Source organism: Amblyomma maculatum, chromosome 8 (genome assembly GCF_055883805.1).
Source record: "Amblyomma maculatum isolate TAMU_Amacu chromosome 8, ASM5588380v1, whole genome shotgun sequence".
In the NCBI taxonomy this organism is placed as follows: Eukaryota; Metazoa; Arthropoda; class Arachnida; order Ixodida; family Ixodidae; genus Amblyomma; species Amblyomma maculatum.
The window spans coordinates 124,896,681-124,914,374 of NC_139351.1; the positions used below are offsets into that span (position 1 = coordinate 124,896,681).

The following is a 17,694-nucleotide window of genomic DNA, read 5'->3' on the forward strand; positions in this document are numbered from 1 at the left end:
GCCCACGTATAAAGCCCCGCTTTAACCAAGCCGTATGAACGTTTCTTAGTGGCATATAGGGGTAACGTGAATACCAGGGTCCTAGCAAGCTGATTCTGACATATGAAACGAGAGACCCAAGGTGGCAGCCCCTGCCAACTGAGTCGAGGCTCCTACCGGGCCACGCCGACCGCTTGAGTTGGGAGCCCATCTCTCGCTTTTGTGTTACGTGGGGTGTGACGTCACCGCGTCACGTGGGTAAGACGGGGCTACCGCCGCGCTACGCCGATGGATTGAGTTGGTAGCCCAGCTCTCACCCTAGTGTCACGTGGGGTGTGACGTCACCGCGTCACGTGGGTAAGACGGGGCTACCGCCGCGCTACGCCGATGGATTGAGGTGGTAGCCCAGCTCTCACCCTAGTGTCACGTGGGGTGTGACGTCACAGCGTCACGTGAGTAAGACGTGGCTACTGCCGAGCTATGCTGAAGGCTCGAAACCTAGAGCAGTTTTGCTTGCGCAATAAAAGAAGCCCAAAGGCCTCCGACATCCTCCTCAGCAGATGTACAGTTCTGGACCATTGAAGTAGAAATGATGTGACTGTACCGTATAAAGGGGAACTCCTGAATGTAGGAATTTCCAGGGGGCCCCCCAGAGTAGGAAAAAAAATGTTCTATAGTAGGCTTACGCTAATCTTGGTAGACGTAGTTAGTTTTATTTGATCATTTTTATATACACATCAAATCAATACACATCGGGTTCTTGAGGCGTTTCGAGCTCCTCCAAGTCCCCTGCCGTTGTGCGTTCGAGCATTTGACCCGAGACGATAATCTTGAAAGCTTCTTTCTTTTTGGTCTCTAAAACAGCAACTAGATTTAGGGAGGAGGTGAGCTCTTGGATGATGACGAGCACTTTGAATGTGGCTCTCAGTGCGCGGGCGGGTGGCAGTCGGGGCTGGGCACCACGTAGCTCTTGGCGAACTCGAGCGTGCTGTTGTACTGGTGTCCGTCGGGGCCGCTCAGGTCGTGGTTCCTGTCCAGGTTGTAGTCACCGCACAGGCCACAAAGCTTGCCACGGTAGAATGGAGCAGTCTGCGTTGCAGGTCATTGAAAGAATGTGTAAGTCGTTTGTCATAAATATGAAACTTTATAATTTTGGCTATTGTAAAGTGGCTATTACGACAGCGCTGTTCATATACACAGATCCCTTGATGGGCACCGTGACTCGAGGAGTCTTATTTTATAACGGTTGTGTTCTCGTTTCTTCCTCTTCTAGCGCTAACTCTGTGAGGGGTATAAAGAAACTTGTGACGCCGTGATGGACAGCTCAACAAGCAACGACACTTCCCGGCTTCATTTTGGAAGTTGGGATTTCCATTAAGGAGCAAGGACAATAACAATATACGAAAATAAACTTCAAGCTGAGCCAGATAAGGGGATATGTATAGAGGATGTTTTCGTTTGTGGGGTTTAACGTCCCAAGGCGTCAGGCTATGAGAGACGTACGTACAGAGGAGAAATAATCCAAATCCCAATATTCATCTTACAAGGTTTCACTGAAGCTCAGGTTAACGATATGGAGACCCGTGACAGATACGTGTCCTGGAAAAGTAGCTGTGATAAAGTGCTAGTTCGCGTCCCTTGCACAACCATCCCGCGAACCTCCCCCCTTTTCTTGGTGTTTGTGAAAATATGGACCACCTACCGTTATAATCTCTCGCTCCGTTATACCCTACGTCGCCCGTTGATAAGACCTATAACGTCGATGTTTTTTTTTTGTTTTTTTTTTTTTTGAAGACGTCTTAAGTAGCAAAAAGTGTAGGCGCCGTGAGGGTCGGCTCAGACAACATAGTATAACATACAACTGGAAGTAGTTGAATCCAGTGTGCTACGCCAACCTTATTTTTGCTCCGGGTTATAATATCATACTGAAATTATTTTAGAAGCAATATGTGGGGTGTTGGGGTGTTGCTCTCGATACCACGTAGCGAGGCAGTCACAGCACCGCATAAAGAGAGTACAAACCTTCTCAACAGCCCCAATAAGGGATAACCGATATCTGCAATGGCATTTTTTCTTTTTTTTTTTTGCGGTCGAAAGGTGGCAAAGCACTCTAACCTGGACGAAGAGGAGGTTTCCGTTGAAGGTCAGGTAGATGCCGTAAGGCTTGGACACCACCTCATACCACTTATCGTGCGTCTTGACCTCGAACAACTCGACATCGTGGTCGGTGTGGCTATAGGGACGCTCTGGAGTTGCCTCAACCTTGGAGCCATCGACGCGAAGGATCAGGCCGGAGTCATCGGCGACGGACAGAATTTCAAGCTTGGTCTTGTGGATGAACAGCTTCAGAGCCTGCGAGGAAATTTAAGTGTTTCATGCGGCTCGTGCCAAAAACAACTAAGGTTTCCTGAATTTATTTTACGCGTCACATGGCCAGCGGGTATACCGCATCATTCAAGAGTTGCTTAAAGCTATGAGGGTTTAAAGCACAAACCTAATATGGCATAAAGATTAAACGATAGCTTACGCTGCTTTCACTATTAAAATGGTACAACTGGGCAGCGTACGGTAGCCTCAACAAATATTCACACAATGCGCCTCCACAATCTAACTTGCGATAAAGTGTTACGGTACTCCGCTATTGTTTGGACGCATTCTGGATTACTAAAGTCAACTCGAACTGGCAACGAGTACGGACAGCACACGCAATGCTAATCTCATATCTTTGCGTGCAGTCTGTTTTTCTGAGCTCGAACGGAATGTCCACCCTTACCTTGGCGAACGAAGGGTTGCCGGTTGCTCGCGCGAGAAGGAGGAAACGATGGTTGGGCGAGCAGTCGCGGGTGACCACCTTCCAGCAGTCTGTATTGGGCAGCTCCACCACCGATCCATCGAAGGTGCGGAGGCCGTTACCCTGAAGGTCGCAGACGTCTGCATCACGAAAGAGGGATAAGTATTAGGTCTTCGTTAGCACTTTGTATAACAAATATCTACGAATGGTTCACTGTTATTTCGAGATAGATTGCGATATTCTGGTCCCAGTTAGCGACACAGGGTTCTTTTTGCAGTGATCACTTTATTTAATTTAGGTCTGGTGTGTATACATAGTCACGATCATGCAATATAGCTGGGTCGATGATCCCATAATCGAAATTTAGGTCAGCGCTCGATTTTTTCGTCGAGTGGAAGCTGCGTGTTAACGGATAACCTTTACATAAAGTTTGTATTCTGAGGAAATGTTTAGATTAGAGAAAAAAGCTAGCTTTGTTGGGGATTTGCTAAATGAGTGACAAATACACTTCAAAGAAAGGAAAATATACAGTAGAGAGCACAGCCGGACGAGTGTTTAGCATTCCGAGCAATTTGCATTGTTGGGAGACCCAAACTCAACGGCTGGAGTATTACTCACGGTGTCGGTAGAGAGGGCTGTACTCTCCGATGTTTGAGTATCCGAGGGACGAGTGGGCTCTGGGCTCGAGCAAGTGACTGAAGGTGGGCACGTTCCAGTGGCTGTAGCGGTGACCGTCTTCGGTGGTGATGATCAGGTCAGTGTGCGGCTGGTCCTTGAGGTTCCACCAGGGCACTCGCGAGATCAAGTGCAGCTTGCCGTTCTCACCGGTGAAGTGCGAGCGAACCGTGCCTAAGAAGCCGCCCTCCTCCGGAGTGAAGTGGTGGTACTTGGAGATGTATTTCAGGTGCTTCTCGAAAAGCTGGAGAACCAAAGAGGAAGAGGATGGCTTAGGAAGCGCTTCAGTATAATTTAAACTAGCACTTAATCTCCGGTCCAATCATTCGTCTGACCTAATAGGCGACCATCGTTTCTGGGCCACATGGGTTGTGCTGATAACTTAATTAATATTGTTGGGTGGAATTCCTAGGGTCTGCGATGCATTTTGTTATGATACAATTTTGGAGCTTTGTACGTGGTAAGCGACGATCAATGTCAGAGCTAGATGAAGATCTGGCGGCTACACTCAGCTCGGAAAGAATAAACCTCACGCGAGAATACATTGCCGCGTAATCACGCTGCGCCAGACGTTCACTAGTAGAGAATAACATGATTTGCTGTGTTGAGAACATTTTCATTGCTTTAAGTGCCTAAAAGCGTCAAGACCGCTATTAATTCTCAGCTGGATTCAGGAGGTCTTACAGGCCTATAGTTCTTCCATTCGACGTCAGCGGTCAGCTTTCCGAAGCGGCTCGAGTGTCGCAGGAACTTGAGGCAGTAGTAGTTGAAGGGGATGCCGTGCTCGCGACCCTTCAGGCACTTGAGTCCCAGCCAGTGGAGACCGCTCTTGCGCAGGTTCTGAGTGATGGGCTTGTTGGCGGCCACTGCAGCCAGCTGCTCTTCGTCGTGCTCCGTGTGCGAGAAGTGGCCGTTGAGCGTGATCTGCAACGGTGTGAGATGAGGCAGAGATAAAATTAAGGCAGGTTCTTTCATAAGCTCTAGATTGAATCTAGCTGGTGTTTTGTGTTCAACAGCCCATGGAAAGAAGGAAATCCATGTGAAGAACCGACGGATCTGAAATACGGTTGGTGTTCATCACGGCGTGGTTATTCGTGCGTATCACTACGGGCCGAATTTGAGAATTTATTTATCTTCCACGACGAGCCCTCCATGCTTCCACAACTCATTGAGGCGTTTAAAGAAGACGTCTAATTTTCAAATCATATTTAGTGGCTCCTTGGCTAGGGAGGCACTCTTAGCGACAAGAAGCCGCTTGTATCTGTCTTGTGTCGGGAATATGCGCTTAATGGTTCAGGTGTATTGGTTCCAATCATAAAAAAAAAGGCAAGAACACACTTATAAACTTGTGGTGGTTTCCATATGCGCTCCTATCTGCTCTCGTTTTTATCTGAGATGTTTTGTTTCAAAGCTCTACTTGGCTTGACAGAGAAACATCGTTGGCTTGCCAACATGCAACTGTTCACAACGGAGAGGCTCTGCATGAGCAACACTGAATGTCCGCTATGCGCGCTTTTTCACTAGCTGTGGGCGTCACCAGATGCACCACAGACGTTCTACTGCGCAAGCGCAAAGCGATTTGTTGCGCAGGGAAGCTTGTGTTCCGGTGAAAAAGCAATGAGAGAGAGCATGAAGGCAACCCAGGGAATACCTAGGGGAAAGGACGTTCAAGGGAGGCCTCTCTAAACAGTCCGCAGTAAGGCGTGTTTAAAAATTGACAGAAGGAAGGCAAGGCGCTCTTAAGGCGTCCTCAGTATCACAAGGATCATTTCGAAATTTGGCCCAAAGCCTGTAAGTAGATGACAAAGGAGATTGGCCCTATAACAGGTGACTGCCCAGGTAGCTAGCCTAGGCCTCTCATGAGGGCACGTTGTCAGGAGGTACTAATGCGCTAATTTCTGAGCAGTTCCAGTCCACGCTTACACCAGCCAGCATGGGATATGAAGTGTCCGAACGGAAGACATATACGTGTTTCAAGTAGCGATGCTTTGAAGCCCTGGGTTTCTGCTATGAGATGAGTAAAACAGCAGGCGATGATTTTAAGCAGACATTTTCATGTGTTTCTTATTTTCCCAGGTAGTAGTGACATTAGGACCAGAACGTGTTTGTTATGGGAAAGCTGCCGCGTTCTTTCTTCTCATATTTCTTCTCTACGGAAAAGGCAATCCAGGTGTAATGAGCTTCCTTGAGAACATCCCATGTACCGTCCAATATAAACTTTGCAAACCAGAGAAGCCCACCTGCCCTCCAGAAACATTGAAATGGTGCCTTACGCTAGACTGGCCTTCGCAGCTGCTTCCGTAGTGAACATCGAGCTTAGCGTCGATCTGGCGTCCCTGGTAGAAAGTGGCGAGGTTGCCGATCCTGGACCAGTCGGGCTTGGGGAAGTGAGCTTCAGCTGCAGCGCAGATCTGTGAGAACACATTGTCGAAAAAAAAAACGACAACAACAACGTGATTTTGCGCTTGGTAAGCTGTCTTTGCTACTCATCTCTTTTGGCATCTGAGTATGCGATACACATTGACTGTTAAGCGGTGTTCAGAGAGGACCTTGTAGACTGAGTGATTTCGAATGGAAATAAAGATATATGTATAAGATTGAGGTGGATTGATTTTCACTGTGGGAATTAAATTTCGAGCATGCAGAAAATGAGCGACAGAAAGTTTGTTTCTTTTGTATAAGCTCATTAACACTTTTTTAGGTTTACAACCAGTGCAACTATCTTAAACCTAGGCATTTTCGCTTTTACTTTGCTTCGATCTCTCTGAGCAGTTACGGAACAGAACAAAAAAAGGTATAAGAAACCAGTATACGATAAAGGATGTATTAGCAACGATGGTCGTGTTGCTTAAAATGTCACAACTCCAACCGGATCCCATCCGATATATGTTTAAGGTTCCATACTATGAATCCTTGAGCTTGGACCTCAGTCGCATATTTTACCTAAATAACATTGACATTTGCTTGTCAAAGGTGAACATCGGTAAAATGAGACATATTGTGTTCTAACTATACGTCGTATTCGCTTCAGGGCTGATTAGAGTACAAACAGAGCGGAACTCACCTTGAGATGCTCGTGCTCGTCTTTCGTGAATGGCGAGCGGTCGTAGAAGAACTGCACCTTGTGGTTGAATAGGTCGTGGTTGAAGGAGTACCTCATCTCGGCGGAAAGCTTGCGTTGTTTAGTGTCACCCTTGAAGTTAACGTCGACACTCAGTACGTGCGTGGACGGCACTTCGGGATCTGCGCCAATTTGGTCGAGGACTGGGAAGTGGCTCTCCCTCGAATCATCGTGCTCCAGGAACTTGTAGGCGATCTCAATGTCCAGCTGTGAAGCAGTATCAACATCGCAGCGTTAATTACGGGTTAGAATTTACATTTTTTTTATGTAAGAAGAAAATGACTTGTTTCACCTTGACTTGGGTTTCAGATTCCCGGCCATAATGCTTAGGCGACATGCTCAGCAGTGTCTGTTATTACAAAATATAAATTTATTTTACAGAAATCATAATATTTGGATATAGCAATGGCACATATCAGTTTCCAATGGTGACCTGTCCAGCGGAGCCAGGAATTCTTAGCACTCCCTGCTGCATCACAGGTCTGATTGCCGCCGTGGTCAGTTGTTCCGCAGCCGTTGGTGACTGAAGGCCGAGGTTTTATGGAGCATATCATGAGAGTTGCGGCCAATTACCACACCAGGGTGGCCAACTCCTGTTCTGGTGAGGGAGCGCGTTGCCGGAGGTGTTCACCGGCATCAGGTCGCGCCCCAAACCTGTTTATGCAATTACATCGACACACGGTTTTTTTTTTAAACCCGGTGGAGAATTGCACGGAACCGGGATTTGAACCCCGGTCCTCTTGCATGCGAGGCGGATGTTCTACCGCTACGCCACCACTGCATATCTGTGCCACGAAAAAGCATTTGACTCAGTTGAAGCCTCGGCGGTTATGCACGCATTGCGAAATCAGGGGGTAGACGAGCCGTACGTGAAAGTGCTGGAAGGTATATATAGTGGCTGCACAGCAATCATAGTTCTGCATAAAGAGAGGAACAAAATTCCCATAAAGAAAGGTGTTAGGCAAGGAGACACAATCTCCCCAGTACTATTCACAGCTTGCTTAGAGGAAGTATTCAGAGACTTGGAATGGGAGCAGATAGGGATAAGGGTAGATGGAGAATACCTCAGTAATCTGCGATTTCCTCATGACATTGCCTTGCTAAGCAACTCGAGGGATGAACTGCAAATAATGATTGATGACCTAGACAGGAAAAGTAGAAAAGTAGGCTTGAAAATCAATATGCAGAAGACTAAGGTAATGTTCAACAGCCTCGGGAAGGAACAGCAGTTTACATTAGGTAGCGAAGTACTGGAAGTAGAAGGCGAATATGTCTGCTTAGGACAGGTAGTAACCGCAGATCCGGACCATGAAAAGGAAATAACAAGAAGGATAAGATTGGGATGGAGCACTTTGGCAAGCACTCGCAGAATATGATTATCAGCTTACCGGTATCGCTCAAGAGGAAAGTATACAACAGTTGCATCTTACCTGTACTCACCTATGGGGCTGAAACGTGGAGGCTAACCAAGAGAGTTCTACTTAAGGAAACCCAGAGGGCTATGGATGGAAAAATGGTAGGGGTAACATTAAGAGATAGGAAGCGTGCAGAGTGGGTCAAAGAAATAACTCAAGTTACTGACATTTTAGTGGAAATTAAGAAGAAGAAATGGGCATGGGCATGACATATAGTGCGAAGAGAGGATAACCGATGGTCGCTTAGGGTAACAAACTAGATTCCAAGGGAAGGAAAGCGTAGCAGGGGGCGGCAGAAAGTTAGATGGGCGGATGAGGTTAAGAATTTCGCAGGGGTCAAGTGAATGCAGCTAGCACAGAGCCGGGTTAATTGGAGAAATATGGGAGAGGCCTTCGCCCTGCAGTGGGTATAGTCAGGCTGATGATGATGATGATGATGATGGTACAGCTTCCCCTTTAACTGTCAGGAATATATCATTCAGATGCGCAAGAATTAGAATCAGCCATTTAAATCTTCTCTCCGCGTTGTTTACAGTGTTACATTATGGGCCAATTTTGGATTCTGGCATATAAAAAAACCATAGCATTGACTCCCACAGAACCAGTGCTTTTTGATCGTGGCCCCTGCACTTAGGGAAAATTATCATAGGACACTGACGTCAGGCATTCTGGCAATGGTTCCCCAAAGCTATAAGTGCAGGCAGTTAATGCATTAACGTAAACATGCTTCACATAATCGGAATTCTAATGCTACCATATTAGTTTAGAGGCGATATTTGTTAACGAAACGGTAATTCTTGCCCGCATTCGTGACCATATGTTCGTCATTGTTCTTCGTTTCTAAATGTACTATTTTCATGATGCTGGCGGTTCCGGAGACGCCCTTATTTATTTGCCTTCCCGATTATCAAAGGAGGTGGGCGATACTCACTTCCTTAGTGGGGTTTTCAGCAGCGGGCTCGAAATAGATCTTGAAGTCACGTGGGTGCCAGTGGGGGTTGATGAGGACGTAGTAGAAACGGTCACGCCATGTCATCTCATTGAAGAACTCGTTCAGGCCGCGGTGGAGACCCTTCTTGATGAGGTAACCTTTCATGCGCGTCTCCACGCCGAAGATATCTCCGAAGTAATGGCGGTCGAACTGCGAGCAACGCGAGGTAATCATTATTTTATCTTACTCCTTTGAAACATAGGCCAAAATATACGTGCGATTTCCGAACCTGTAACCTCACGCAGGACGTAATGTGGGAGATGGAGAGGCATAATGGGATGTTAAACAAAGTATGATTCCGTTGCCACATGCCAGTTTAACGACGAGGGTAATAAACAATTAAATCAAGAAATATATCATGTGCCCTGCATTTCTTTGAATTGAAGTGCGGTTTCAATTTTTGGTTCCTCCTTAGAAGCTTATGGATACATTGTAAGAATCTCGGAAAGGCGGCAAACAGTTACCAGTTAGAACTCTTTAATCAGCATGAGCAGTATTAAGATATCTTTCGGTATCAGTCCACTAGCCCTTACACGCAAAACTTCTGGCCTCTGTTGCATAAACTTGACCAGAAATTCCCTAACCTCCATTACGCTCTACTAGTTCCACTAGTGCACACGTCGTCGTGTCTGTTCAGCTCCACGAGCATCCAGCGCTTCCAAGGTTCTACTAAAGTTTAACAAATATTTTACCACCCTCAGTTCAAGAGTGGGAGAAGCGTCTTGAGCATGCTGTAATCGAATGAGATCCCGTTCGATTCAATGAGTGCCTGACATGTGATCTTACCCCACAAACTGTTATTTCCTCTTCCCTTTCATAACGGTGCCTGCATCATCTAAAGTGTGTCTCGTAATTTATCCTTTTGTGTGTTTTGTGCTTGTTAGGGCCAGTAATTTTTGTATCGTTATGTTACCGCCCGCCTTTATGCATTACCTTACCCCGCACTTTATGAATGCAATAAATGATGGTCATCATTAAAGACTGAGGCTTATGAGTTCATTTCCTATCAGTCCCCGTTTTCCCTCGTTTCCATCAGCTTGATCGCGATCGAACCAGCGCTATTTACCTCAACAAGTTCGTCATTGCGGTAAAGTGGCTTGCGCTCCTCGACCAGCGCATGGACAGTGCTGTCGATGTCGGTGGTCCGGTCGTAGGGTGTTTGGAATGTGAACGGACGGAAGTTGTGGTTGGCCGCGTTCCAGGGCAGGTGTAGGGGGCGGTGGAGCTTCAGCTTGCCTTCCAGAGGCGCCAGCGTGGCCTTCAGATCAAGTGGCCATGAGATGATAGTTCTGGAGTTGTAGCCGCTGCCCAGGGATGACTTGGCGAAGGTCAGAGCGATGCCGATCATCTGGTAGGCACGAATTTCGTATCTATTCGTAATGATGAAGAAAGCAAAGAGAAAGACGGGTGCCTGGTTAGTGGAAGACATGCAAATGTTTTTTTTTTTTTTTTTTGCTAGAATCAAATCGTTTGTCTTTACTAAATTTGTCTCTTACTTCTTCTACAAATCCCAGTGTCAATCGCTTGTGTGCGTTATGACATTTTATTTATTTCACCTCTTTGTTTCTTTTCGTCTAAAATAATAATAATATTATTAATTGGTTCACAGGAAGGGAAAGGCGCAGTATCTGTCACACTTGTTTCGGTGGACACCTGAACCGCGCCGTACGGGAAGGGAGGAAGGTGAGAGTGAAAGGGGAAAGAGAGAAAGAGGAGCCGTAGTGGAGGGCTATGGAGTAATTTCGGCCACCTGGGGGTCTACCCCTCCAATCATTTTCTGTTGAGACCCGTAAGTATACATCAAAAACTTTCTCTGCTGCTGAAGTCTTGGCCGCTCCCTATCTGGGTGTATGCCATATGTCATCTGGTAATAATAATAATAATAATTGGTTCACAGGAAGGGAAAGGCGCGGTAACCGTCTCACTTGTTTTCTGCGGACGCCTGAACCGCGCCGTAAGGGAAGCGATGAAGGTGGGAGTGAAAGTGCAAAGAGAGAAAGGGGAGCCGTAGTGGAGGACTACGGAGTAATTACGACCACCTGGGGATCTTTAACGTGCGCTGAAATCGCACAGCACACGGACGCCACTTCGTTTCGCCTCCATCGAAACGCAGCCGCCGAGGTCGGGTTCGAACCCGGGAACTCCGGACAGTAGTCGGGCGTCTTACCACTGTGCCACCCCGGCGGGGCATCATCTGGTAAACAACAACACTCTTATTCCAGCAGGTGTTCTGCTTAGTGTTGGTAACGCGATCTTTATACAAACGGACGTGAAGTAGCATTATATATATGCCGATTCTTTGTACGATGCCACGCCAAAGTCAAATGATGGGGATACTAGGATCTTAAAATGAATTGCTTAGCGCTCGCACAGCAATTCCTAAAAATATTTTGCTTAAGACCGTAAATACACTCTGAAGCGATCCCAGTTGTACAAGGAAAACCTTGCCTCTGCAAGGATCAGCGCAAAAATCTTAGAAGATAGCGTACTTATATGTAGAGAAGAGATTGCTTTCCCAAATTCTCAGCTTGGAGGCTTAGTTCAAGCCCATATTCTGTCAAACATTGGCAAACACTTGTAGAGTTTGATGCCACAGGGTGGGGCTTATTCCAGGGTTTACGCATAGGCCGACTGATTGCGCACTCATCGCACTCACAGGTAGTGTCTCTTGATGCCCAGGTTGATCTCTGCGGCGTCACCGTGAGTGATATCGATCTTCTGGTGGTTCGCGTACAGGAACTCTGCCCGCTTGAAGTCGAAGAACACGGGTACACCTAGCTCGGTTGGAGTGAGGTAGGTCATGTCCTGGGTCAGGTAGAAGGCCTTCTTGCGGACTTCCTGGCCGAAGATCTTTTCAGCGGTCTGCTCGGGGGCATCTGGGAAGGACCAAGCGTCTATGTAGCGCCCCAGCTTATAGGGACATAACAAATAGTCCCTGCGAGCGACTGAACGTTAAACGTTTTTTCCTATAGAATGCGCCAGTGGTTCTTTTGGTTATTGCTGGCAGAATAAGTTTATTGGAATATGATTTGATGGCCTACCGTTCGGGTTGATGGTGGCCAAGGTCGACTCGTCGAAGCTCCAGCTGTCGATGGCCTTTCCGAACGCGGACAGACTCAGGCGAGCGTAGGCGTGGTCGTACTCGCGGTCGTGGATGTGCAGCTACATGGCGAAGACCAAACCAAGGATCGTTAGCAAAAGCCGGCCTTGGGCGGCCGTTATGCATTATAGTAATAAATGTTCGTGCCATATTACTTGAAGATTAAAATATTTGAAGGATTTTAATGTCTGTGCATAAGGAGATATAAGAATTGTGTTTCAATAGAATTTTCGCTATGTTTTTTTGGGGGTTAGACGTAAACAGCGTTCACTTACCGCATCCTCAATCTCTTTACGCTCCTTGGCGGAAGCGTCACGCGGGAAACGGCGGCGGCCCATGAAGTCCCAGATACTCTTTGTGGATCCCGGCTGCGGGCCAACCAGCTTGTTGAGCAGCTTGTCCATGCCCCAGCTCTCGAAGGAGAGTGCCAGAGTGTCGGTAGAGTGCCCGGCAACGTAGTCCTTCATGTTGATGTACAGATTGCGGGGGAAGTAGCTGTCGTGCGAGCGGATCATTTCCATGATGGTAACACCGCCGAAGTCGTACTTGGCTGCATGGAACGATATGCAAGCAGAAAAATCACAGGAATTTGCTTTAGTCTGCCTGAGAGCGGAAATGGGAGAGTCCCATTTAAAGGACTCTTTTCACTGACTGCGTCGTCATTGTCACTCCTACTGTCATTATTGCTGCCGCTAATATCTTCATTGTCAACTAAAATCATCACCATTGTCTTCGCTACTACCATCGTTCACTAACTGCCGCGTCATTATCGTCGCTACTATCATAATTATCATTTGCTGCAGTCATTGTCATTTTTGCTATCACCCTTACACTCGACAAAGAGAATTATGATCGGCTTCTCAGGAGCCCGGCATGGCGTAGTGGTTGCGCGCTCGGCTGGCGATTGGAGCGATAGTAGTTCAACACCCGGCAGAGACAGATTTTTGTTTCATTCAATTCGAGCGGACATTTCATGAGAACATTCTCGCAGCCCGTGAGTCAAGAAAGGCGTACACCATAACATCAATTACTTTCTCAATGGAACGAAAAGGCAGATATGCGGGGCACTTTGAAAGGGGCATAGGGCGTGTATTTTTGCACTTTCTTATCGAACTATATTCATAAAAGAAAACAAAATTGGAGCCATTGAGCTTGTCCCACAAAATTTCTTTATTTGAGGGAGCGTATTGGAGGCTGGAGTTTAAATACATCTCGCAATTAGAACTGCGTTGATTAGTTAAGAAAAGGTTGAAACGCCAAAATATACGCATTGCTCCAGTGCTATGGTACCTAGAGGACTTGCTGCAGTTATTCGTGTGCGTGTGGCAGCCACGTTGGGTACCTAAGTATTGCATATAAATTTTCCCGGCCCGAATAAATTTAAAATATCGCAGTATTTAGCCATTACCTCCCGCCTGAACAAAACATTGCGCCTTCAAAAGGCCTTTGAACTGTATCACAGTTTTGCCTTTAAAGAAAAATCCAGAAGGGATCGTTGAACGCTGGAACCTGGTTGATTTTTTCTTCAGCTGTGGAATATTTAAAAACAAAACAACAAAAATGTGTTGTTTTTGTTCGGAGCGCTATGCGTGCAGTACATTGTGTGCATTTTATCAAAAAATAGCAAAATGCATGCTTCTTCCAGCTATATGCTGTATTGACATCCAGCTTCTGCAGTGGAAGAATATTATACGCGAACATATCCCACAGATTGCAGCAAAGGATAACGAGAGAAAATAAATGTTTGTTAATGTTCAGTTGCCCCGAGGCTTTTTGGTTATGGTTTACCACTTCCACTTCAGTAGTACTAGGCTGCGCTTCATTTGTCTTCTCAATATCTCTTGATCGATAATAAAGTTAAATAAGCATCGTCACTGCAATTCTGGCTCGAAGCAGTTGATTTATGCATTATTACTCTTTCAAGCTGTGATATTGGAGCTGTTTGGGTCTGACATCGGTACAGAAGTGTGCTTACCGTTATATCCAGAGTCGAGGACCAGGTGAGACCTGGCCTTGTCGAGGGGCCTCATGAACTTGGGGATGTTTTCCCACATGGGTAGGACGTAGCGCAAGTGCTGGGCACTGCGTGAAAGAAAAAATACGTTAAGCCGATCAGTATACCACTACAAGAAACAGTTTAGGAAGAAACTCGAGGGACGGGAGGTTCGTGTCACAATGCGTAAATCATCAATATTTGAGCATGGCGATTCAGCACAGCATATCACACTTAGGCTTCATAATGGACGAGGGTCATCAAAGAGCATATCAGTGGTCGACAAAGTATGAAATTATGAAAGGGCTTAAATACCTCATCTCCAAATTTCTGGTTGTAAATGACACTAATAGAAATTCCACGTTGAAAAGAAACGTATTACTGTTTTTCTTGACAAGGTAGACGATATCCAAGCATCTTCTGCCGTTTGATCAGCGCTCTTTCGTGTCTTGAGTTTTAGGGCTGAGAAGTCCATAATGCTATCTCAGTAATTCACTGTACGAATGGTCAAGGCAGCGTGCCCTCTTGGCGGTCGGCATGGTAATCTGATTTCTCTCGTTTGTCTATTTTTACTTTAAAAAATTTGCTCCTGGCTCATTCACATATTTTTTTTTTTTTATCTGCGGAATAGCTTGGGAATACGCCGATTCTGAGTTCAGATACCGTTAAAATCTTTCGATGACAAGTAAATTGGTCTTAATAAATTGGTTATCACTTTTAATGGTAGAAAGAATCTGTTCAAGGAAAGCGGAGCTCTTAGTTTCTTTTTTATAACAGAAAACCCATCGAAAGGCTCTTGTCACTACCGCTTACCCTATCCGTAATTAAGATGCGGAGACGTCAAGAGAAACTTATCTCCTGTACGGAAGTATTACACGCTTGAATATCAAGTTGACCTTTGTGTCTAACATGCGTTGACCTCTGTGCCCCTATATGGGGCTTTCATTGTTCAATAACTCACGAAAGAGAACGAGCATTTTGAAGAACAAGTGCAGCGCACCTGCGACAGTTGACGGCGCTACCTAAGCCAGGCGTGTGAATGCAAGCGGAGTAAAAGATGACACCTGACTCGAATTTGTGAGTATTTAAAGCGCCTTCTGCTTCAAAACAAAGAAAAATTAAGGTTCGCGAAAAGAGTTGTATATCAGATTTTACTTGCAGCAAGAAGTCGTTAAACTTTACTCGTTTTACATTTCAGCTGCTTCATCTTCCCGCTATTAAAAGCTGAAATGCACAAATGTTCAAACGGTGGAGACAATTATGCCTGTGGGACTCACATTTCACGGTGACAAGGGTACTTGGACGCGGCCAGCGAGCGGAAGGCACTGGTGACGAAAGCCACAACCTGATCGCTGGGGTCAGTGATCACTTCTTGAGCAATGTGTCGCAGGATGTAGAGATCTGGGTTGGACACCACGACCACGAGAAAGGCGGCGATACGGATCTCGCTGGGTTCGCTCTCGTTGTGGAACACAGGCAGGACGATGGAGCGGGCCTACGAGACAGCGAAAAGGTAAACTTGATGTGCGATTTATCAATGCGAAAGCATTAATAGGCTATGTTCGTGAGGCCAAACCATGGATACAAAATGTGGGGGCAAAAAGGATAGCCATGACTGTGTATGCGAACCTTAGTCCAATGTAGTGGTATGTCGTAACCAGAAACCATTAATTTAGTGTAGTAGTGTGTCACGACGAGTAATCATGTAGAGCAGTGTATTAGTATGTCGTAACGAGAAAACGTTTGTGATACAGCAATTAGTGAAAGAAAAATTAGTGATAACAAAATGAGTGACAGGAAAACTATTCATAAGAAAATCAGTAATAAGAAATTAAATTTGGTGATAAGAAAATTATTGATCAAAAATACAGCGATAATAAATTAAATTTGGTGATAACAAAACTGAACAGACAATCAGTGAGAAGGAAATTAGAGGAAAATTAGTGATAAGGACGTATTTGTTAAAGAAATGTGATAAGAAGTTTTGTGATAACAAAAATAGCGATAAGGCAATTAGTGCCATGACAGCTAGTGTTAAGAAAATTAGTGATTAAGAAATTAGTGGCAAAGAAAATTATTGATAAGGATGCTTTCGATTTCTCCAACGGGGATTGCCGCAGTGATCTCAAAGTTGTTTAATGCTGTACCAAGAAGACGCGCATTATCGCAAAAAGAATCCGTCGTTGGTGCTAGCTGTGAAGGCTCGGGGGAGAGAAGGCAACGTGGAAAGAAAGAAATGCTAGGGTATTAATTTGGTGTGGCATCTTGCCACGGGAGATTAAATAGTAATACTAACAACTAGTTCTCGCTCTGAAAATCGCGCATGCACGCCTGTAGCTCACTTTGAAACGTAAACAGCAGCGAATAAGGTTTCAGTCCCCTTTGATGCGATGCAGAATCACGCAACGGCAGCATCCGAGTGCGCGTCGGCTGCGAGTGGCCCGGGGTAAGACGGGTGCGCCACGGACTTTCGTCGAGCGACGTGTGTGGTGATTGCGGTGCAGTGGAGACATTGGGGCTCATGCTGTTCCGCTGTACCGCATCTGCAGAGCCACGTCGCGAGATGCTGGCGGCTTATAGGGCGCTCGGAAGAGCGAGGGCGAAAGCTGTGCTAGAACCCTCCTACGCTACCTATGGCTTCAAGACTGCCAGAACCGAGACCCTCGTAAGCTACAAGCAGATCAATTAAGGGGAAATTAGGGTGCTCGTTATAATACATGAAGGAAAGAAGCCAACAGTCGGCGAGGCCAAAGAAAGCGTTGGGGATGGTACTTTATGTCTTTTTTTTAATGTTTACTTGGATAATCACAGAAATTAGTAGTGTAATGTGTTTAGGGAAAGATAATTAAACACAAAGTAGAAGAAAAAACAACGTGCCGATGGTGGGAGCCGAACCCACGACCTCCGAATATCGCGTCCGGTGCTCTACCAACTGAGCTACATCGGCCGCTGTCCCCCCTGCTACTTGCTTGGGTATTTATGTTGTCTGCATACGAACCTTGAGAGTGTTCACCAGCGCCACCCTCAGCCAAAGCGGCGGACGTGGAACGTCCTTTGTTACCGCCAGCGTCACGTAGAACGTGATCAAGAGCGAGGGCGAAAGCTGTGCTAGAACCCTCTTACGCTACCTATGGCTTCAAGACTGCCAGAACCGAGACCCTCGTAAGCTACAAGCAGATCAATTAAGGGGAAATGAGGGTGCTCGTTATAATACATGAAGGAAAGAAGCCAACAGTCGGCGAGGCCAAAGAAAGCGTTGGGGATGGTACTTTATGTCTTTTTTTTTAATGTTTACTTGGATAATCACAGAAATTAGTAGTGTAATGTGTTTAGGGAAAGATAATTAAACACAAAGTAGAAGAAAAAACAACGTGCCGATGGTGGGAGCCGAACCCACGACCTCCGAATATCGCGTCCGGTGCTCTACCAACTGAGCTACATCGGCCGCTGTCCCCCCTGCTACTTGCTTGGGTATTTATGTTGTCTGCATACGAACCTTGAGAGTGTTCACCAGCGCCACCCTCAGCCAAAGCGGCGGACGTGGAACGTCCTTTGTTACCGCCAGCGTCACGTAGAACGTGATCAAGAGCGAGGGCGAAAGCTGTGCTAGAACCCTCTTACGCTACCTA

At 46.2% G+C, this 17,694-nt stretch overlaps 1 protein-coding gene across 1 annotated transcript in view; it reads right to left on the reverse strand.

The window, feature by feature from the left end:
- Positions 1-670: 670 nt before the first annotated feature.
- LOC146182478 (vitellogenin-6-like) overlaps positions 671-17,694 on the reverse strand; it is a 40,388-nt gene continuing 23,364 nt past the window's right edge. Inside the window, exons 12-25 of the mRNA XM_084577610.1 lie at positions 15,343-15,560; positions 14,048-14,154; positions 12,348-12,622; positions 12,014-12,134; positions 11,629-11,848; positions 10,039-10,342; positions 8,913-9,122; positions 6,510-6,773; positions 5,719-5,856; positions 4,130-4,369; positions 3,389-3,689; positions 2,753-2,910; positions 2,095-2,331; positions 671-1,068 (exon numbers count right to left, since the gene is read on the reverse strand). Coding sequence (XP_084433736.1) covers positions 904-1,068; positions 2,095-2,331; positions 2,753-2,910; positions 3,389-3,689; positions 4,130-4,369; positions 5,719-5,856; positions 6,510-6,773; positions 8,913-9,122; positions 10,039-10,342; positions 11,629-11,848; positions 12,014-12,134; positions 12,348-12,622; positions 14,048-14,154; positions 15,343-15,560 — 2,958 coding nt within the window. The 3' untranslated portion in view covers positions 671-903. The remainder of the gene's footprint in view (positions 1,069-2,094; positions 2,332-2,752; positions 2,911-3,388; positions 3,690-4,129; positions 4,370-5,718; positions 5,857-6,509; positions 6,774-8,912; positions 9,123-10,038; positions 10,343-11,628; positions 11,849-12,013; positions 12,135-12,347; positions 12,623-14,047; positions 14,155-15,342; positions 15,561-17,694) is intronic.